This window comes from Rhinolophus sinicus, chromosome 1 (assembly GCF_057876585.1).
Source record: "Rhinolophus sinicus isolate RSI-liver-muscle chromosome 1, RSI-T2T, whole genome shotgun sequence".
Taxonomy (NCBI): domain Eukaryota; kingdom Metazoa; phylum Chordata; class Mammalia; order Chiroptera; family Rhinolophidae; genus Rhinolophus; species Rhinolophus sinicus.
In genome coordinates, this window is record NC_142501.1 from 206,037,425 (window position 1) to 206,059,943 (window position 22,519).

General features: G+C 38.4%; 1 protein-coding gene across 1 annotated transcript in view; it reads left to right on the forward strand.

Annotated features, from left to right (window-relative positions):
• The first annotated feature begins 10,775 nt into the window (after positions 1–10,775).
• Positions 10,776–22,519, forward strand: part of FBXL5 (F-box and leucine rich repeat protein 5) — a 38,589-nt gene continuing 26,845 nt past the window's right edge. Inside the window, exons 1-3 of the mRNA XM_019740856.3 lie at positions 10,776–11,046; positions 19,827–20,042; positions 22,389–22,484. Coding sequence (XP_019596415.1) covers positions 10,963–11,046; positions 19,827–20,042; positions 22,389–22,484 — 396 coding nt within the window. The 5' untranslated portion in view covers positions 10,776–10,962. The remainder of the gene's footprint in view (positions 11,047–19,826; positions 20,043–22,388; positions 22,485–22,519) is intronic.

The following is a 22,519-nucleotide window of genomic DNA, read 5'->3' on the forward strand; positions in this document are numbered from 1 at the left end:
GTCTGTGGGCTGTTGGGGCCTGGGGCAATCTGGGTTATATACGGTGAACAAAACAGCATCCCTACTTTTAAAAAGGGCCCACTTTAGTGGGGGGGAAAGACACGTTCATATCAGTGTAAATGAAATGCAGTGCATTCAACATTGTAAGTTGAGGTACTGCACTAGGGGCCTCAAATACTGCACTGAATGGCACAAGTGTTTGGGTCCCATTTTATAGAAATTGGGGCACTAGTAAATGTTGTTAACTACAGGAGAGTCATCTATCAGATCTGTGTTTTAGAAACATTTCTGACTAGTTGGTTTGGCAGAGGATTGAATGAGAAGTTAAAGTCAGGGAGACCAGCAGTTCAAGCAGAAGGTCAGTAGAGCCTAAACTTGGTGCATATCAATATGAGTGGTGAAAAGGGCATGGATTAGAGATGTTTGAGAGGACTATGTGTCTTATTAAATATTGAAGTGTTGGAGAGTGCGGCATCATATACAGTAAATCTCTAGAGGCGGCATCATATACAGTAAAAGACAGGTTCTGGGGCTAGCCTGCCTAGATTTAAATCTTGGCTCTGCTATCAGTGGGACATCCTTGAGCAAATTATGTTTCTTTTCCATCTCAGTTTTTTTCACCTGTAAAGTAGGGATGATAATAGTACCTATACTTCATACAGTCATTTTGCGAATAGATATAATTTAATACCAAAACATCCTTAGAATAGTGCCTTGTACTTGTTTGTTTGCTCTCATTGTTCTAGCTAGGGTAACTCGATGGGCAGTAATAAAAATCAGTGAGGTGAGACTACATAAGGCTTGGCAAACTCAGGGCAGAGAAAATGGTGAGTTCACTTTTAGGCATACCGAATCTGGAGTTTCTGACGCAGGGTAGTCACAGTGTTTGTTGAATAATAATAGAAATGATCAAGTTTCTCTTTTAAAGCACTTTGATCCTGTGCCAGGCACTGTCATAAACTCTTCATAATCTCTTTTCATCTTCACAGTTCTGTCAGATAGGTAGTATTCTTTTCATGTCACAGTTTCTTTAGCAGAATAGCGAACAGGTTTAGGGCTTAACAATATTAACAAAGGCCTCATTCCTAGAAGGTGAAAGTTCTGATTTCCTCTGCTAGTGGTAAGTGAGAAAGTAGGCCAGTGGAATTTGAACCCAGACAATCTGATTCCAAAGCTGGTATGCTGAACTACTATAAAGGCTTTAACCATTTTGAAACCTCTGCCCCTAATATCTCTTAATACTACAGTCTATTAAGATATGGTGTCCTATTTTATACAGTGTTAGATATATAACAATAAAAAATACCTATCATTTATTGGATGGCTACTGTGTCCCAGGCATTATACATATACTATCTTCAGTCTTCTCAATAACCCATCAAGGAATAATAAATTGATGTTTTACAGCAGTGGAAAGCAAAGCTCAGAGATGTTCAAGAACTTGTCTGTAGTTGCATAACTACTAAACAATAGAGGAGAGATTTGAGCTCAGGTCTGTTTATTTCCGAAGTCTGTACAATTTCTACAGTAATCTGTCTTCCAAATTTAGCTATATTACGTTTAATGTATCCTGTCATTGTGTTTTGCAAACAACACCATGAGTTCCATGAATTCTACAACCAATTTATCAAGTGTGAAAACCAGTTTTAATTATGGAAGTGTAGTTAGTAGAACACTTATTTCCCAAATTTTAGTTACATAAGAATTATATATAGAGTCTGAGACTTTGCCCCGAATGTACTGAATCAAATTCCCAAGGCTGAGTCTCATATCTCAGATCTTTAAAAGGACCTGATGTGGTTTTAATCAGGTTCCCCGAGGACCGTATTTTGAAACACTCATCGTAAGGGACGGGGCAAGTTCAGTCCCCTGGCATCTGAGCGCTCTGTTTGAAGTCTTAGTGCACTGACATGTCAGTACCATGCGGTTTATTGCCTGTATTATTTCAGATCTTCTGTCATTAATTTAGCCGAGAGCAAGCACTTAGCTAAGACCCTTGAAGCAGTGTGCACCGGGCCTCCTGTTGTTCTGCGTATTGTTCCCCACTCTGCACCCCTTTTCATTGATGAAGCTCCTCAGCAAGTCTACGTGGTAGGACTTGTGTTTGGTAGAAAGTAGAGTGTGAGGCTGTACAAGGGGGAACTGAACAGTGCGGTGCAGTGAAAATGAGAGATCTGGCTTCAACTCCGACTCGTGCCTCTCTGAGCTTTGGTTCGCTCACCTGTAAAATTGGGTTGACAATAACCTACTTCACAATGTTGTGAGATAATGTGGCCTATAGTTAGTCTTTCAGTTTCAGGAACTTATGGCTATCATCTATGCATAATTCACCCTTACATTTGGAGAGGAAGATCACAGAGATATTATGCTCTATTTCAAAGGAGACATATCATTTCTCAGGAATGTTCAGTTAGAGACCGGCAAGATTAAACGTGTAAATCTATAATTCTTCATGAATAATAACATTCCTTCTGTTTCAACCCATCCTAAAGCTAACTCAAATTGGACATTTACATTTGGTAAATATTTCACAACCATCTCTTATTCATTGCTTGCCTTGCAGACTAGATCGGTATGACTTACTATTTCATTTTATGGGGCTAGACTGCCAGCTTGATTGTAACCTCATGAGAGAACCTGTGCTAGTATGACCCAACTAAGCCACTCTGGAATTCTTGATCCTCAGACACTGAGACAAAAAATGCTTTAAGCCACTGACTTTTGGGGCAATTTGTTATACACCAATAGGAAAAAAAACAAAAAAAACATCTTTATCTTGTTTTAGCCAGTGTAACTTTATGTTTTTTGTCAAATAACAGCCAAATCTAACTCTGAGACCCTCCCTTGTCCAATTAACTCATAGAATTAACCTAAAGAAACAGTTTTCAAGGAGCTATGTCCAGGGTCCCAGAAACTGAGAACTAGAGGAGACCAAAGAGAGCATCTTGCCCAGTCTTCTCATTTCACAGGTTAAAGTGAGAGCTAACGTGTAGTGTTTCCTATTCCAGGCTCTCCACTAAGTTTCATACAACATGTAATTCGTAGGACTTCCTGTGAGGTAGAGACTCACTGTCTCATTTTATAGATAAGGAATTCGTGTCCACACTCCAACCACTTTGCTTTACTGTCTCTACTGTTACTGAATACTTTTCAAAGAGTTTAATTATCAGCATATGTCAATGTTTTATTACCATCTTGCACATAAGGGGATAGATCTGTAGTAGTCCAAACAATCACCTTGGTAGAGACATTTTAGGTAAAGTGAGTGGAACAAATCACAGTTAAACTAGTTACAAAAAGAAAATGATTGGTTGAAAGTCATCTACCTCTTGGTGGACTTATCTGGGTAGTTGGTGACTTACTTCCCATAATAGGTAAGCACTTGCATGGGGGAGTCCTTTTTAAATGTGTTGTAGATTAATTAGTATGTGCTAATTATTAATTAGTATGTAATAATTATGTATTAATTATTTGTCAGCCCTTATCACTCTGAAAGGCATCCCAGACCTCATCTGTGCAAGACCCAGAATGGGCAAGTGATTTGTCCAAGGTCCCATAGGTAGGTAGTGGCAGAGGTAGAATTAGAACTACGATCAGTGTTTTATGTAATCAGGTTCCCCCCCACTGTCCCCCACAAAAGGTATTGGTCAGTTCATAGGAATCAAAGATATACTATATGACACTCCTGTTTCTTTCTGCCTACATTGCTCTCAGCATTTTCAAGTTTTCTGGGAATTACCTTGTGGAACTGGAGATATTTTTTGTACTGCGTTTTAGGCTTATACTGTTTGTTTTGTTTAATGTCAGGGGTAGGGAGGAAGGAAACAGAACTGATACTTCCCTAAATACTTTTTTCCCCTTCCTGTAAGCAGAAATTAAGCAACCCCCTGCCAGATTTCATCATTATAGTGACTATAAGCTTGACAAATTACAGGAAGCTTATCGTTTGTTTCGGTTCCAACTTGTGATGCTTTTCCTTGATACATGTTGCAAACAGCTGAGTCAAGTTGTCCATGAGACAAGCCACCTTTCTTTCCCTCAGGCCATATACACCAACACTGCCCCATTTTGTTCGTTCAAGTCAGCCCATAGTAGAGCCTTTGATTGGAAGTCAAGGAGTTGGTGTTGACTTGGCAATACTTATAAAGAACAAGGTAAGTGACACACAGGTATGTTTAGGAAATAAAAGGCTCTTATCTGTCTGGAATTTTTGCAAAGAAACATTATAGACCACTTTACACATTACATCTCTATATTTACATTGAAGCAAACTATGGTCTTAGCATTATCTAGCTACTTCTCTTCAAAAGGTAATCTAAGCAATGGAACTACTCTATGTTTGGACACTTACATGGTTTGTGGTGTTGCCCACATTCTTCTCAGTCACCTCTGGCTCCAGTTCAGAAATTAATAGCACATATCAGGCATTGAGTTTGTTAATACAAACTAATGGTAGAGAATTGTCTTTCAGTGTAAGGTTAACTATATGTTCTAGGTTGAGAAAGACATCGATTTTATCATCCTGATCTTCCTCTAACTAGCTCTAGATCTTGGACAAATCAATAACTCTGTCTAAACATTTTCCTTTTCTGTCATGTGGGAAAAACAGAACCTCCCACATGTAGTTGTGATGATTACACATGATAATTCATGTAAAGCATTTACAGTGCCTGGTGCATGATAAGACATTAATACATTTTAATTCTTGTTTTTATTTCTCTCTATTTCCACTTTTATCTTTTTTCTTCATTCCATCCCCTACTCTGCTTTTCCTTATCTTTTTATTTCTGTCCTATTGGTCTCTTTTTTCTTTTATACCTCTTCCTCATCTCAGCTCTTCTATTATTCCATGCCTTTGTACAAGCATTTTTCCCCCCTCATGTATGAGGCATCAATGAGCCACCTCTAGGGGCCAGAGCTCCACACCTTATAAGAAGGGCATAGTAACTAGCCCCTGTGTTCCAATCTGATGCCCTACACTTTTAGTCAAGAATGGGAAGCATGTGCTCCAAAAATGCAAACTTGAAGTTTTGGGTAGAGACACTGAGACTCATTGTGATCACAAACGCCACTGAACAGGAAAATGCTCAGTGTGGTAGATTCCCCCGAGTCACTATGTGGACGATTAAATGAGCTGGCGGCAATCTTGGCTGGTGAGGGAGGTCTAGCCACAGTGAAGAGGGTCCTGTGTGTGTGTCATGTAGGAAGTACTGCAGGGGCTTGGTGGTCTCAGGAATAGAACCCAGCTAGAACTCACTGGAATGGCTTCCTAGTAACCAGCTAAGAAAGTCCCATGTCAGAAGGATAGGACTTGGTGGCAGGAGATGAAGGCAAAGGTCTACGCAGAAGTACAGGAAGCATCCTAGGACTCATATGTCTGAAGAAGGATGGGCCTCCATGAGACAATACAGCTCTGGCATTATAGAGCTAACGGTGGTTGATGTTTACTAAACTGAAATCTTTAAAAAACAAAACAAACAACCCAAAACCCTGAAGTTGTTTTTCAACTACAAAATTTGGGGAGCATTTTTTGTTAAAAATTTGAGATAAAAGTAGCCCTTACCCTCAGTCCCACCACCAGACAGCCATTGTCAACATTTAATATATTTCTTTTTAGCCCCTTTTTAAATGTATTTATAAAATATAGTTGTCATCAAATTGTTTGTAATATATTCATTTCTTTATTTCTGACATTAAAAGTAAAATACACTCATTTAAAACATTGGAAAGAATAGAAAAATATCACCTAGAGGAGACTTTTTCAGATTTTGTGTCATTCATTTCCAATCTTTTTTATGCATTTTTGGAAATGTGGTGTGGATTATGTTGTATGTGCAATTTTCATCTTGCTTTTTTCAGTTAACATTCTACCATACCCATCTCCCCAGTGTCATTAAAAACATTGTGCCTACCTTCAGAGATGCTTCCGGTTCTGTGGGGAAGATGGATGTGAACCAAATGGCAGTGTAAACAGAGAAGCCAGAGGAGAAGTAGGTGTACAACACAGGTTAGAATAAAATTTGGGAATAAACATAAAATGGTTCTACTTGCAATTAGTACTGTTGCTAATGATTATATATAATCAAACTTTATTTTCCTTTAATAGTATTTTTAAAGAGGTAAAATTTATGGCCCAAATTCTTTTAAAATGTAAGAGCACTAGGTGAACATAGTAAAATACTAAAATTGTACCATATTTAAGAGGCATTTAACTGCTTTCCATCCCAGAACCCCTGCTCACAACTTTCTGCTGTGTTATTCTAGAAATATGTCCACTTTTTTTTTAATACAAATGAGAGCATATTTAACAAAGTGTTCTCTACATTATTTTTTTACACTTAGTAATTCTTAGTTTCACAGCAAACAGATTTACCTTATATATTTTACCAGATGTATATTTGTCCATTGAATGAATGTGCTATAATTTATTTAATATCTAGTATCCTATTGAGGGACATTAGATGTTTTCAATTATTTGGTCATTGTGCAAAAGTAAGTTTTATTATATTTTCAGTATTTAAATTTATAAAAAATAAAGTAAGGGATTTAGGCAAACTGCAGGCCTACATATATTTGATTTTCAGAGGTCCATCTGCATATAAAGTATCCTAAAGGAAAATGAAAAAAAAAAAGGCACGTAGCATCTGGCATTGCATTTTAACTCAGTGCCTACGTGTATCTTTTCTTTTTATGATGCCACCACCCTACTAAAAATTTTACTGCTAAATCAAGCTAGCCCTGCTGTAGCAGTTGCTGATTGGCTATTTTGACTGACTGAGGATCAAGTCTGGTACTGAGTTAGGACTGGAATTCCAACTGTTTTACAATAGCAACATTCTTTCATTGCTTGTTTTCACAGCTAACCCCCTGTTGGGGAAAGTGCTGTAGCACGTACTCAAATAAACAGTTAAATGCCTTAGAATTGACTTTCCCTGACCAGTAACCCTTTCCACAGCCCTCAAACTAGAGTTGGAAAAGAGGCCTCATGTCATATTTTTAGGTCACAAGGGAATGATTTGGCATCTTTTGCTTTTCCCTGTAGCATGCAGTTTTTCAGAGAGAATGAGAGCAGGAAAGAAGGAGCCATCAATCCACCAGGCATCATACAATGTGGATTTTTCACTGCTCTTTTCAAATGCCTTATCCAGTCTCCTTGTGGTGGCCAATAGTTAGATGGCCTGCTAGGAGTCCTTCGCTGTTGTATAGCATAAGAAATCAGAGAGGTAATTAAACAGATAACCTTGGCCTTAATAACAGTTCCTGATCTGCTGTAGTTGCAGTAACCTACAATAATGATACTAAACTGATCAATGTCTTCTTTCCTGGGCTAACGTTTAATGTAAATCAATCATTTATCTGGATATATCCGGTTATTAATTGCTACATTACTCAGCATATGGAGCTAATATTAACAGCTTCTTTCGAAGGGAAGAATGACCCACAGGACTTATTATTTATCACTTTATTTAATTTTGTCATCTTAAACAAATTCCCTGAAATGGCCAGAGTCCAAAGTGGCTGTTATTACTGTTCAGCTGACTACACAGCTTCATATTTTGAGTAACACTGAAACTGTGTGCATGGATTTTTTTGTTGTTAAATACCTATTTAATGTGCCCGGTTCTAGGGGGTACACTAGACACAGACAACACAGACACAGACGGCTATTGGGAAATAAAACATGGTGTATTAGAAGTTAGTTAAAATTAGGAAATTATAGAATGCCATGAACTGCCCTCATTCCTTCTTTCTTTATTCAACTAATATGGAGTGGTAACTGTTGATAGGCATTGTTCTAAATGCTGAGGATAAAACGAAGTACATGTTCCCAAGGAGTTCATTTCTCTATGTAATTGGACCATCTGAGATCTGATTCTACATTCTAAGACAGCTGGAGTGAAAGATCAGAATGAAAGAAAGAAATAAAGAGAAAATAAGGAAATGTCCTCTGGGGGATATTATAAAACATTGAGGCAAAGCCCTAGTGAAAGAGTAGAGTGTGAGAAGAAAGGAGAGGGAGAGAGAGAGAGAAAAAGAGAGAGAGAGAGAGAGAGAGAGAGAGATTGATTAAGGACTTTAGCTATATTCTATTAAGCATTATTCCTGTGTGTAAATCCTCATCTCTGTCTCTCACACAACTAACACAGTGCTGGGAGGATATTGTCAAACCTAGATTCATATGACTCACTTATTTAGTAGTTTGTTGGACCCTAGGAAATTACCAGAATGCCTTCAAGATTTAGTTTCCTACAGCACCACTTCACAGACGTGTTTTTTGTTTGTTTGTTTTTTAATAATAGTTTACAGACAGCACTTGTCAGGTACTCTTATAAGCAGTTCAAATATAGTCATTCTTAATCGTCACAACAATTCTGTTGCTTAGACTTCTATAACAAAAATACCATAGCCTAGATGGCTTATAAAAATTGAATTTATTTCAAATAATCATTGGAAATCTAAGATCAGGGTACCAGCATGGTAAGGGCCCTCTTCAGGGCTGCAGACAGCAGATTCCTCTTTATGACCTCACATGGTGAAGAATAGACAAGGGAAGCCAGCTCTCCAATGACTCTTACAAAAACCATCCATCATGAGGGGTCTACCTTCATGACCTGATCTAATCCTAATCACTTCCCAAAGTCCCACTTCCTAACCCCATCATATGGAGGGGGTAACTTTGAACATAAGAATTTGAGGGGGACACAAGCATTTAGTATATAGAAGTATTACCTCCATCTTATACATGAGGAAACTGAAGCACAGGTAAGTCATGTAGCTTACTGAAGGTCATATAAGTGTATCAGGCTAAACCAGAAGTCTAACTTCATCTCCAGAGCCTGCTTTTAACTACGGCTCATATTGTCCATCAATAAATGGCATACAGTGAGATTAGAAATAAACAGACACACTCTATTGCAAGGTTCTTTCTCATCTTCTTCTACTCCATCATTTATTGGATATTTATCAAACCCCTATGGTGTCATGGAACTGTGATAGGCAACGGGGATATAAAGGGGAAACAACATATTTGGTTCTTGCCCTCCTGGAATTTATGGCCACTGTCAACTGAGCACAAAGAGCCAGGATGCTCTGGCTAGAAATAAATAGCAAAGATTTATTCAAAGGTCTTGGGGTTTGCAAACCAGAAACACAACTAAGCAATACCTAGAGTGTTCTGAAGAAGAAAGAAAAGCTGAGTTCTTATAGTAAAAAGTACATTCTTGAGAAGAATCAGTCCTGCATTCTTAGCTTCTGAATTGGTCCCACATTGTAATCGTCCAGATATCTGGTCTGAATAATGGATGTCAGGTGGTCTGGACAGTGAGCATCCTTTTCTAAGTCCTTCATAGGTTAATCAGAGGGTTATCTATAGGATACACACACACACACACACACACACACACACACACACACACACACTCCTACCTTGTTTTATTGTGCTTCGCTTTATTGCACTTCACAGATGTTGCATTTTTTACAAACTGAAGGCAAGACCCTCCAACAGCAAAAAGATTATGACTCACTTTATTGCAATATTCGCTTTATTATGGTGCCCTGGGTACAAACCTGCAGTATCTCTGAGGGGTGTGTGTGTGTGTGTGTGTGTGTGTGTGTGTGTGTGTGTATCTCAAGGCATAACTGGAGAGTTCAAAAGTTTAAGTTCCCAGGCTAGTTAAAACAAAAATGGAATGTTTCCTGCCTCAGCCCACTTGATTTTAGTAACTTAGTAGCTTGACAATAGTGACTCCCTGTTATTTCTTCACTCTTACCTCACCATTAAGCAAGTAACAGTAAGCAAGTAATCCTACCCAGGTTCTCAGACTTCCCTGTTTTCTCCCATTTCTTTGTGTATATTAGTCCAACCAGTGGGGGGTTGATCAGGGAGAGTGGTGTCCATAACAAGGGCTCACTAGGTCTCATGGAGGGCTGGGTTAGGGATCAGGTGACCTGTGGGGAACAGACCTAAGGGAACTTTCTCTTGGCAGTGTGATCTCTTTAAGTATCCTTCTTTCTCTGAGGCTCTGCTTAAAATGGAGGCATGTGTACCAAGGTTCTTTCCGGTACTGACCTGTAATTCTTCACCCTCCAACCCCCATCCTTAACCTGGCATTCCAGTCCTTGGGGTGCCGTCCCGCCTCAATACCCAGGAGACGTTTTTTTCTCTCTTTGGAGTCTCCAGAATTGCATGCAGCCCTTCTCCCCAGGGATGGTTGGAGATGTTGGTCTCCTTGGTTTCCGCCCTGTCCCCAGACCCAGACCCTGGCGTCTGCTCAGAGCTGCCAGCTAGAGCTGCTGGCTGGAGCCGCCACTGTCCGTCTTTGTCACGTGTCACTGTTTCCCTGTCGGTGGCAAGTTCTTGGAGTCCCCAGTCGTAGTTCACCAATCACTGGGGCCTTTGACCAGCGGGTGGGAGTCCAACACCCGAGAATCGCAGGGAGGCAAAGGGCGGCTCAGGGGGGCCTAAGTCACGCACAGCACAGTCACCGTGGCACACGGGGCGTCAGGGTCCACAGCGCCCAGGCAAAGCTCTCCGCCCGACCGCGGGCATTGTGCTCCGCTGCCTCGGCCTCAAGGCCTGGTGGGTGTATCGGCAACGAGAAAAACCCTGAGAGCGACCCTAAAACGACACCCCGTCTCCTCAGATAATGTGTTTCATGTTGCAAAACAAACAGGTAAAAGACTTGGTTTCTTTCTGCCGCACACGAAGAAGCCAAAGAATGAAAATAGTGGAGGCGGGAGACGACAGGGCGACCAGCCGCCGCGCACCCGGTCACGTGGGTCGCGGGGACCGCATGGCGGCGGCCCGCGCGTCCCCGCGTCCCGACTGGCCCGGCAGCCCGGGCGCGCGCGCCGACGGGGCGGGCGCATGCGCAGGGGGGCGCGCCGCCTCTGCCCCGCGGCGAGGGTGTCTATGGAGAGGCGGCGGCCGCGGCTGCTGAGGCGGAGGCTGAGGCAGCGGCGATGGCGCCCTTTCCCGAAGAAGTGGACGTGTTCACCGCCCCACACTGGCGGATGAAGCAGCTGGTGGGACTCTACTGTGACAAGGTAACGGTGTGCGGGGCCTCTTGCTCTGGGCGGCGCGGGCAGAGAGGAGGAGCCGGCCGGGTTCCTAAGCGGCCAGGCCTGCGCCACTCCTGCAGCCCCCGGGACCGCGCCGCACGAATTGCCGCCTGCGTAGCTGTCAGCGCCGCACTGTCTGTCCCACACTTTCCCCAGGGAGCCCGCATCCCCGTCCGGCCGCTGGCCTCCGACGTGCCCTCGGGGCTGGTGGCGCGGCCCTCCCAGCCGGGGGGCCTAGCACCCGTCGCCCTCGGGGTCGGCTTCTCGCAGGCACGCTGGGTCTCCAGCCGGTGCCCCCTTCGGGAGAGGGGCACCTTCGCTCTGCACTGACCTTCGGGGACTCCAGGTCGGTCACCTGCGGTGGGCTTTCCATCCGCCGGGGTAAGGCCGTTTCCGCAGTTGTTCCCCGCCTCTCCCATCACCAGTGCCCCCTGCCCTACCCACGGCCGGTTGGGGTCTCCCTAAGTCTTTTTGCAATTCCCATCTATCCCTCGGAACCTCTAGCTTGCTTCCTGGCCGAAGGGGAAGGAACTACCTCTAGCTTATTTTATGCCCCAGCTTTTTACTGGTTTGATTTGGAGAAAACCCAGGTTTCTTGGTGTAGGAACTAGCGAATCTTCGCTCTTCATTTGTGGTTATTTTTTATCCTTGCAACTTTTACTGTCCTGAGCATTTACTCCATGTAGATTTTGTTATAAGACATCTATTCTCTGTTGGAATTCCTTACGTGGGCTCGAATAAAAGGGGCCTCAGAAAAAGTTGGTTTAACTATCAGAACCTTTCTGGACTCTTAATTGGTGCAACATAAGCTGAAAAAGCACTTTTGTGGAGATAGTTCAGGGCCTTTTGCTGATGATTCTAAAACAATATGAAGATTTCACATTTTTGTCAATTTATGTTGGGGAAAGTCCATATGGATAGCCTGAAAACTTCAGGCAGTTCTGTTTCGTGTAGAAATGAACCAAATAAAAGACATTTAAATAACTATAGTTTAAGCACAGAATTAAACTTTTATGAATTTTCAGAAAGTAGATAGCATTAAGCAGAACCACTGTTAAGAGACAAGAGAGGTTCCTACAGCCCATTGATGTGGTTGGAGGATGCAGTGTGTTCATTGTTAGGCCACACTCAAAACCAACAATGTAAAACGCACCCACAACTGTCCTTTCCCTTCCTCCATTTTGAAAATTAAAAAATACCTGATTCAAATACAGGTTTAAACACGGCATTCTAGGACAGTGGTTCTTAACCTTGGTTCCTAGTTAGAATCACCCCAAAAGCTGTCCAAAATCCTGATGCCCGAAAACCACTAAAATCAGGATCTCTGAGGGTGGGACCCAGGCATCAAGTACAGTTCACGCGTTGCATAACAACTTTTCGGTCAACCAGGAACAGCATATACAACCATAGTCCCGTAAGATTATAGTGGAGCTGAAAAATTCCTATCGCCTAGTGACATAGCTGTTGTCCACAGTGCAGTATTCACTTGTTTGTGGTGAGGATGCTAGTTTAAACAAACCAATTGCACTGCCAGTTGAATAAAAGTATAGCACATACAATCCTGTACAGTACATAATACTTGATAATAATCTGCTGTGTTACTGGTTTATGTATTTACTATGCTTTGTATCGTTATTTTGGAGTGTACTTTTTCTACTTATAAAAAAAATCTGCTGTAAAACGGTATGTCATGTTACGCCACATTTCTCTTGATGGCATTATTTTCTCTTGTGCTTGATTTAATCTTGTATTTTGTACAAAAACAGGCTGTACAGGCTTGTAGACTAGGAGTCATGGGGTATATCATATAGCCTAGGTGTGTAGTAGGCTATACTTGGATGGTATCTACGTTTAAGTACCCTCTTCGATGTTTGCATAACGAAATCGCTTAATGATGAATTTCTCAGAACATATCCCCATTGTTAAAGGGCACATGATTGTGTAATTTAAAGCTCCCTGGATGAGTCCAGTGTGCAGCCAAGGGTGAGAATCACTTATCCAGGAGAAGCATCGAGAATGGGTAAGCCATTAGTTAAGCTGAATAACCCCGAATTTTTGTAGTTTACTGTAGTGTTTTTATAATAGTTCTCTGGCTTTTGAACTTAGTTATTCTGACAGTATCCTTTAATTGCAGCAAAGAAAATAATTGGGTGGTTTTTTATTTTCTCAAAATCAAAATGGGAAAATTAGTGAGGACTACTGGAATCTGAAGTCTTCTCTCCATTTTAGATTTGGCAAGAGATAGTCTGGGGACCACCTGAAATTGTTATGGAAATTTTTCCTTAGGAGGTTTGTGGCTCTCATTAGATTTCCAAATGATTGATTTTCTACCACAATAGTTAAGAATCGCAACTTTATTTAGTTATGTACTAGACTAACTAGCCTTATTGTAGATTTTGAAGAAGATGATCACTAATTCCATGTGTTATTACCTGCTGATTGAGAACATTAGAACAAGTTTTGAAATTACAGTGCTGTTTTAAAAAACAATATCGAGTCAAATAAGATTATTTTCAGTAGTTAAATGTTTCCTCTTGCATTAACTAGGAAGCATTTTCAATTTGACATAGCATAAAGGAAAGTTATCACTAATTCTGAACTAATTAGATGTAGTTAATGAGATTTTGTATATATTCATCAAGAAGATTAAGAGTCCAATTTTCTGAACTGTGGATCAGAGACCAAGGTGATTTAGGGAAGAAGAAAAAAAGAAAAAAAAAAAGAAACAACTGCAAAGGAATTCTACATCCGGATTTCTTCTTGATACTACTAGCTAATGGAAATATCTCCTAGTATGTCCTTTGGGAGCTAGGGTGGAAAAATAAATCTTTTATAATGTCTGAGTAGTCTTTAAGGACTGTTTGGTTTTATTCATTTGTCACCTCAAGTTTTGCCTTCACCATCTTTTGTTTGCCGGGGATATCCAACCCAAACAGCCTATAGTAAAACTTTACAAAATGAGAACTAGTTTTTATACTCAAACTAAAAAGATACAAAGTATGTTATTTCACTGTATTCTAAATGTTGACTCTGAATGCCCAGTAATTATAAAGAAGTCAGTTTTATTTTCATTATCAAGCTTTTCAAGTACAATATATTTTTGAAGCATCAATTTATTTACTAGCATCAGCTCAATCACTTAAATGCCTAGACTAGTTTACTTAATTTATTCTGAAGTTGTAGGCCATTTTAAATATTGTTGTATAATACCTAATTTAATACTTTGCTCATGGATTTCCTCTTACCATTTATAAATGGATTTATGGAAAGGTTTTTCATTGTTATCCAGACAATAGTCTTTTGAGGTAAGTAAAGGCAGGGGTATTTCTGTTTAATAGCTGGGACTTGTAGACTTAGATTAGCTAGACCAAGTTACATCGGCAGTTAGTGATATATCCAGATGGAAACCTGTCAGGATCATGATTCCTCGTTTAATTTTCTTTGTGTGAAAGAGTAGTTTCTGAAAAATTTGGTAACAGTTTTTTACAAAATTGTTTTGTTAATTCGCTGACCTTCCGAATTGGGATGGTTTTAGTGAGTATTTGCATTGAATGACATCCTTTTTCCAGTTCACTGCAATTCCTTAGTCTTTTCCTCTAATTCTCAAAATTTAACGGCATTAATTCTGCCAGTGAGCATTGAGTCTACTGTCAGTTGGCCCTATAGTAGGTTTCGTTTAGTTTTCATTGTTTTTTCCCCCCCTTCTTCCGCCCTCCCCCCCCATTTCAGTTCAAGCCGTTGTTTCTCAGTCTAGTTGTGCAGGACACAGCTCCCTGGCCCATGCTGGTATTATGAGCCTTGCCTTCCCCCCCCCCGCCCCTACCCCTGCCCCCGCCCCCCAGGCAGCCAGTTGCTGATCCGATGCTCACAGCAGCGCACAGCAGCCCACGGCCGCTCACGCTGGCTGCCAGCCACTCATGCTGGCCACCTGCGACTCCTGGCAGCACAGGGCAGCACACAGCTGCTCCGGCTGCTCAGGGCAGCCCAGCTCCCGGGAGAGGTGTTGTTCACAATCTTAGCTGTAGAGGGCGCAGCTCACTGGCCCATGTGGGAATTGAACCAGTGACCTCAGTGTTAGGAGCTCCGCACTCCAACCACCTGAGCCGCTTGATGTGCCCTTGTTTTTCTATTTCTCTGCATATTTGTAAAAACTGTTACTGACTGGCATTGGAAGATTGGTTTATTGGAGAGACTATTGAATTGAGAGGTAGGAGAGGAAGGAAAAGGAATTTAATGAGTTCTTACTACATGCTTACAGTTATTTCTTTTAATCCTCACAAGAGCCCTGTGAGACAAATATTATCCCTCTTTTAACGATGAAGAAACAGACTTAGTGGTTGAGTAACTTATCCAACTCACTCAACTAGTGATTAGGGGAGCCTAAATTTCAGTCTTAGGATTTTTCCCCTTCTGAAGCCCATGTCTTTCGCATTATCTTATTGGTTCTGCTACTTATTACTGGCTGTGTGATTTTCTGCAAAACATTTTACCTGTGGATCACAGTTTTTTCTATCTGTAAAGTTTGACCAGAGATAGTTGGGTTTCTTCATTAAATGTAAATCTCCCTTGATTAAATGAAAGCATTGTCTGGCTGAGTAGACAAAAAGTAAAAACTTATTTGGGGTAATAATAGTTTTTGGGTTGTGTTATGCTATTTTTCATATCTATTTTTGAATTTATTATCTAGTATTTAAGAGACACAGCTTTTCAAATCACTTTGAAGCCAGGTTGTTAGATTTTTTTTTTCTGTTTTTCAATTAAAATTTATTGGGGTGACAGTGGTCAACAAAACTACGTAGGTTTCAAGTGTACAATTCTGTAATACATCATCTACATATTGCATCATGTGTTCCCCCAGAGCAGGCTGTAAGATTTTAGGTTGTAGAGTGTGTAAGACAGAAAGTCAGTTATAAATTTTTAAAATATGGGAGATACCACGTTACAGGTTATTACTATTTGGTGACTAGGTGTATTCTGTTCTACATAGGTTCTTTGTTGAATTTGCCAGGCAGCAGAGTATACAAGTTGATAGGTCACTTAGGAACCTTTATATTTGTACAGCATTTTTTTCAAAGTGTGTCCTGTGACCCATTGTGGGTCATCAGATCAGTTTTGTGGGACAGATATCGCATCCCACTGATGTATCCCAAGTACCAGAAACAGCATTAAAAAATGAAATGGAAAAGTAAATATTAGAGTATATCACAGGTTAGAGAGGGAAATATTGTTTGCTGAAATTTGTTTGAAATGCTTGTGATGTATGTGTCTAGATTGCACTGTATTTCATGCTAATGGTCATGGTTAAACATGTTTGAAAAACACTTCTTTAGAGCAGCATTTCTCAACTGCAGCATACTGACATTTTGGCCAGATGATTCATTGTTGTGGGGCTGTCCTGTGCATTGTAGGATGTTTTAGCTGATCCCTGACTTTTACCCACTAGATGTCAGTAGCACTTCTGCTGTGGTGACGTGCAAAAATGTCTCTGGACTTCGCCTGTTAGTTCCTGGGAGGCAAAATCAACTCCCTTGTGAGAACTATTGCTTTAGAGCTGGCATTCTTTTTGACAATTTACTTTGTTCTATCTGAAAAGATAGCTGTGATTGGGACTAACATTGTGTCTTGTGGAAAGAACATAGAATTTAGATTCATAGAGACTTAATCTCTGTTTTATTGTGGACTAGTTGGTTTAGGTAAGTTATTTTCTCTGAGCCTCAGATTTTTTTGCCTATAAAATGGAAATTATAATACCTACTTTCTAGGATTGTTGTAAGAATAATATCTAAAAAAACTTAATAACTATAGTACCTAGCATATCATAGGCCTCAGTATGTCCCATTGTTAGTGTCTAGGTTTATTTTTTTCTCAGTCATATCCGTACGTTTGAATAACTGCAGAGGAAAACAAAATTTATATATATATATATATATATATATATATAAATAGATTTTATAAAGTTAAATTGTATATGCTATAGTTATTCTTTTAACTGCTAAATTTACTGACTTTAGTACCACGTTAAAAACAGTTGTTCTTTTCAAGTGGAGAATAACTTGGGTAGTATAAGTATTTCTAATGATAGTTTTATTTGAGCTTAATAGAGAAATAACAGAAAAGCCTAAGTAAGGCTGATACATGTTTTGTGTTCTTTAAATATATTAACTTATTAAATCTTCACAAGAACGCTATGTTATACCGTGTTTCCCCGAAAATTAGACAGGGTCTTATATTAAGGTTTGCTCCAAAAGACTCATTAGGGCTTATGTTCAGGGGATGTCATCCTGAAAAATCACGCTAGGGCTTATTTTCCGGTTAGGTCTTATTTTTCTGGGAAACACGGTAGTTAACCTTATTAGCCTTATTTTTAGATGAAGAAACCGTTGGTACAGAACAATTTAATGACTTGCTGACGGAGCTCGATTCACAGCTAAGCAATCTAGTTTCAGAGTCAGCACTTTAAACCACCATGCTGGATTGACTCTACATATAATATAGAGGAGTCCTTTTATATATCTGATTTGGTTTTCTGTCTGTCACATGAACCTGGGCTTTACCTTAGCTTGTCATTAAATCTGAAAGATTTTCTAGTAGTCCACTGAGCATGTATGCAAAATTTCCTCCATGTCTTTTATGATGTTATTTTCATTAACGTATGAGGGCATTTTTTACTTTTTTACCATGCTTTTGTTTTTGTTTTTTTAAATCTGTAGCCATTATTAATGCTTTCTTTTGATTTATCTCTTGTTTTCACTTGTTCATTTAAACTTTTTTTTAAAATAAAAAAACACATGATATTATTTGCTGAAATTAGACACTAGTGCATTTTGTTGTGATCTTATATGGCATTTTTTGGGATAAAATCTACAATGCTTTAACCAAATGGTCCTGCCTGTTGTTTTTATATGGCTTAGGAGCTAAGAATGGTTTTTATATTTTTAAATAGTTGGAAAAAATAAAAAGAATACTATTTTATTTTATAATGTAAAGTTATGTGAAAATCAAATTTCAGTGTCCATAAGTAAAGTTTTATTGGAATATAGCCACACTCATTCGTATGACATTTGTTTTACAATAGATGAATTAAATAGTTGCTACAGACAGTATGCATTACAAAACTTAAAATATTTACTGTTTGGCCCTTTACTGTTTGCCAATCCCTGTTCTAGATAATTTACTTGTTTGTTGTCGTTACTGTTCATTGTCTTATTTCCTTTCATTAGAATGTAAGCTCTGTAAAGGCAGAGATGTAATTTTTTTTGTTTTCCCACTGATGTATCCCAAGTACCAGAAACAGTGCCTGGCTTATGATAGCTGCATTGAATATTTGGATAGAGTAAAAAATGCATGGATTTATAAAAATGAATGATTAATTTTCAAAATGATAGCTAGCATTTATTAAGTACTAATTTAGTTCATTTTAATCACACAGATACCATGTAAAGTACAGGTGTTGCTATTATTTCCATTTTACACCAAGAAAAAAGTAAGACATCGAGGGAGCAAAATTAACTTACCTAGGGTTACACAACTAAATAAATGGTAGAACTGGATCTGATCTTAGAGAATCTGACTCTAGGTCTGGTTTTCTATAAATGACTCTTAATACCTAATCCATACTGCTTTTTACAGAAGTTAATTCTGTTGTATATAGTGGAATCGTTTTGCTTTAGGAATTAGTCATCTTTTCTGATGCTTTGTCATGAGTCTACTATGCTCCATTTTAGGAATACTAGATCAGACTTTACAAAGCAAGTCTAGGAAGTACAGTGTTTAGTAGCTTCTCCCTCTCCGTTTATTGTCTGTTGTTTCTAACCTAATCAGATTTTCCCTTTTGAAACTGGAATTGATATAATTAAAGATAGATTTTTAGATGGCAATGGAGGTAATGGAGGGCTTGAATAGTACTTTGAACGTTTCACTTGAATCAAGTCGATAATATGTATGCTTTAAACATGAGAATTTAATGTCATTAAATGTAAAAAGTTAAAATTATGTCAGAATAGTTAGTCATTTTCTCTTATTGAATAGTAGAATTAAAGAAAAATGACAGTCTATATTTATATTTTCATTGATTTGTTTCTTTCCTTCAAGTGCATTTACTTTTTCATGCCCTGATGTACTAGGTTTCCACATTATATTATTGCAGTGTCTCCATCCCAGGAAAGTATTAATACATAATTTCTTTCCTCCCCCCCCCATGATTTCTAATATAAGCTGCTAAGTGTTTATCTCAGTTTTCCTAAAAAAAGAAAAAATAGTATAGTTCCCCTAAAATTGTTTAATGTTCTAATAGCTCAATATTTTATAATTGTTTTATGAATAGAGCAGGCTCATCTTGATGTTAAAGTTTAAACAAACTATAATTGAATATTTTGAATCGTTTACATTGTAAAAGTCGTGTAATAACGTGAAGAACATTTTAAACAAAAAACCACATCCCACTAACACAACTTTTTTTACATAGTTATTACATTATTATTTATTATATTTCCTATGCTGTACTTTACACAACTATTTTAACGTTTATATATAACTCTGGAGTATCTGTATTTAGTGTAAGTACAGATTAATGAAATTTTATGTTTGGAGAGACTCTGGTCTAATCCCTTTTATTTAAAGAAACTTTAAATTTAACCAAGTACTTTAACCATGTATAAGGGAGGTGTTATGTTATGTATAAACTGAACAGGAATGCATTTAAATATTTCTTATTGGTGCATATTTACATGTATTTATTGTACCTTTCTTTTTAAATTTTTATTCAGCTTTCTAAAACCAACTTTTCCAACAACAATGATTTCCGTGCTCTTCTACAGTCTCTGTATGCTACTTTTAAGGAGTTCAAAATGCATGAGCAGATTGAAAACGAATACATTATTGGTTTGCTTCAACAACGCAGCCGGACCATTTATAACGTACATTCTGATAACAAACTCTCTGAGATGCTTAGCCTCTTTGAAAAGGGACTGAAAAATGTTAAGGTGAGTTGCAAAAATGGGTATTTAGCTATCACAACTTGTGTCATCTTCTGATATGTCATTGGCAAAACTTGTTAACGTTTTATAGTAAATAATGTTATGTTAAAGAAAAAAAATATTTTGACACTTGTTAAAGATAGTAAGGAAGACTTTATTCAAGGGGTTACTGTAGTGGGGTTTTGTAGTAAGGGAGAGAGAAAAGGTTCCACTCTGAATATAACAAGGGCAAGTGGGGATATATAGCCAAGGAGTAGGGTAGGGGGCCAGGAAAATTACTGACAGGAAACATCAAGGCTAGACTGACTGGAGGATTTTTCTTGAAGGCAGACCAGGGTGATAAGATCTTAAGAGTGAATAGATATCAACGGTGCCAAGAATGGGGGATTTTTAAAAATAAATTGACTCAGGGTGATTTTTTTAAAAATTGGATGAAGTGGGCCAAGGACAGAGCTTAAGGTTGGACCTCGTTAAGAAGAGAGCTCAGTGGAGCCTCACTCAGTTTTGATGAGAATCTTTTTATTACTGTATGTAAACTTCTGTAATGAATGCTAGTCCCCAAATCTTAAAGTTGTTTTTGAAGTTAAAATTTTAATCACCATAAAATTTTTACTTTCTTATATTTGCTGAACTCTTAAAAGAAAGATATAAATGCAGTTACTGGTGACTAAAGATAAAATTGTTGCTTAGAATGAGTAAACACTTTAATTTTATGAATTGTGTTAATTTTAAAGTTCTGTGTTAGCTAAAATGTTTATTACATTTTCTTTTTCCATTTTTTAGGGCACAGGTTTGGTTACATAGGATAATTTTTAAATGTATAACATATGGATATGTTTGAGTATAGTTTAGGATAATGATATAGACAGATTTTCCTATTAATTATATTTGCATATTACAGGATATTTGATATTTGGTGTTTGTTTATCCGCTTTGTGGTTTGGTGAAGCATAGACTTAAGTTGCAATTCTGTCAAACCACCACGTACCTGTCACTTACAGAATTATGTTCTAGAAAGACTATTATGCAGTAAGGAAGAGGATGGCTTAAAGGGAATGAAAAGCCTCAAGTAGGAAGACTGTTATAAAAAATTATTGTTAATGGTCTGGAAAAATATATAGTAGCTACTTGGTGGGGAGGTGGGAGATTGGGTAGTGATGATGGGAGATTACTTTTTATTGACTACTCCTTTATATTATGTTTATGTATTATCTATTCAATAAAATGATTAAGATCTGAACTAAAGTAGTGACTTGACATAGAAAGGAGAGGACAGACTTGAGAATTATATAGGACCTATAAAATTGATACAATGTAGTGCTTGCATAAAAAGGGAGGTGGAAAGGAGAAAAGGAAAAGGGGATAAAAATGAGAATTGAGCCTGACATCTAGAGAATATAAAAGACGCTTGAGGGATAAAAAGATCCATTATGGACAGGTCGGTTTGAACTGCTTGTACAACCCAGGTGGGTATTGATTAATAGGAGGAGGTATAGATAGATGGGTTTCAAGGTCAGAAGAATAATTCGGTTTGGAAAAGCAAATTTGATAATTATTAGCACGTAAGAGGAAAAGGAAGTCACTGGGTATGTTTATGGAAAATGTGTAAAATCTTAAGAAAATAGGACATTGGATAGAATATAGGGAAGCTGTTGATAAATTAGTTCAAAAAGGAGGAGATAAGGACTCAGCAGGGATAAAATATTCCCATATTTTAAAAGTTTCATTATTTTTAAATTTTTCACACATTTCAAGTTTAGAGGGCTGATGTATAAATGATGGATAAGTTACAGGGAGATGTGATCTTAGTTTATATGAGGAAGAACTTTTTAGCCCTGTCCAGACTTAGAATGATTTACTTTAAGAGGTAGTGAACTCTTTGCCTTTAGAAGTTGAGACCTTGTCTTTAGAAGTATATATGGTCTTCTGTAGCATAATACAACAAGTATTCCGAATTGCTTTGATGACCTTAAAGGGATTCTGTAATGATAGAGTCCGGTAGGCTCTTGTGGACTGCCTAGAGATATATTACGAAAAGTGACACACAGAAATGATATAAATATATGCATTAGAAATCAATACAAGTTTTAAGCAAATACTTGCTATTTTTGGATTTTTTAAGTGGCATTTTAAAAAAGAAGTATGAGATCCCATTACTAAACAATTTCAAGGTTCCTTTAAAAGATGTCTTAAGGATGTCTTTTATACTTAGAAAAGTACGGAGACCACTTGCTATTTGTCAGTCTATTTTTTTAAGGTTTTATGTTGCATTTTAGACTGACTTCCTAGGATCAGGAACAATGTAAATAATGAAGCAAAACTGTTATAGAATATAATTATTTTTATTTCTAGAATGAATGTGAGCAGTTAAATTATGCAAAACAGCTGAAAGAGAGATTGGAGGCTTTTACAAGAGATTTTCTTCCTCATATGAAAGAAGAAGAGGAGGTAAGCATAATTTTTCCTCCTTGTAATTTTGATTT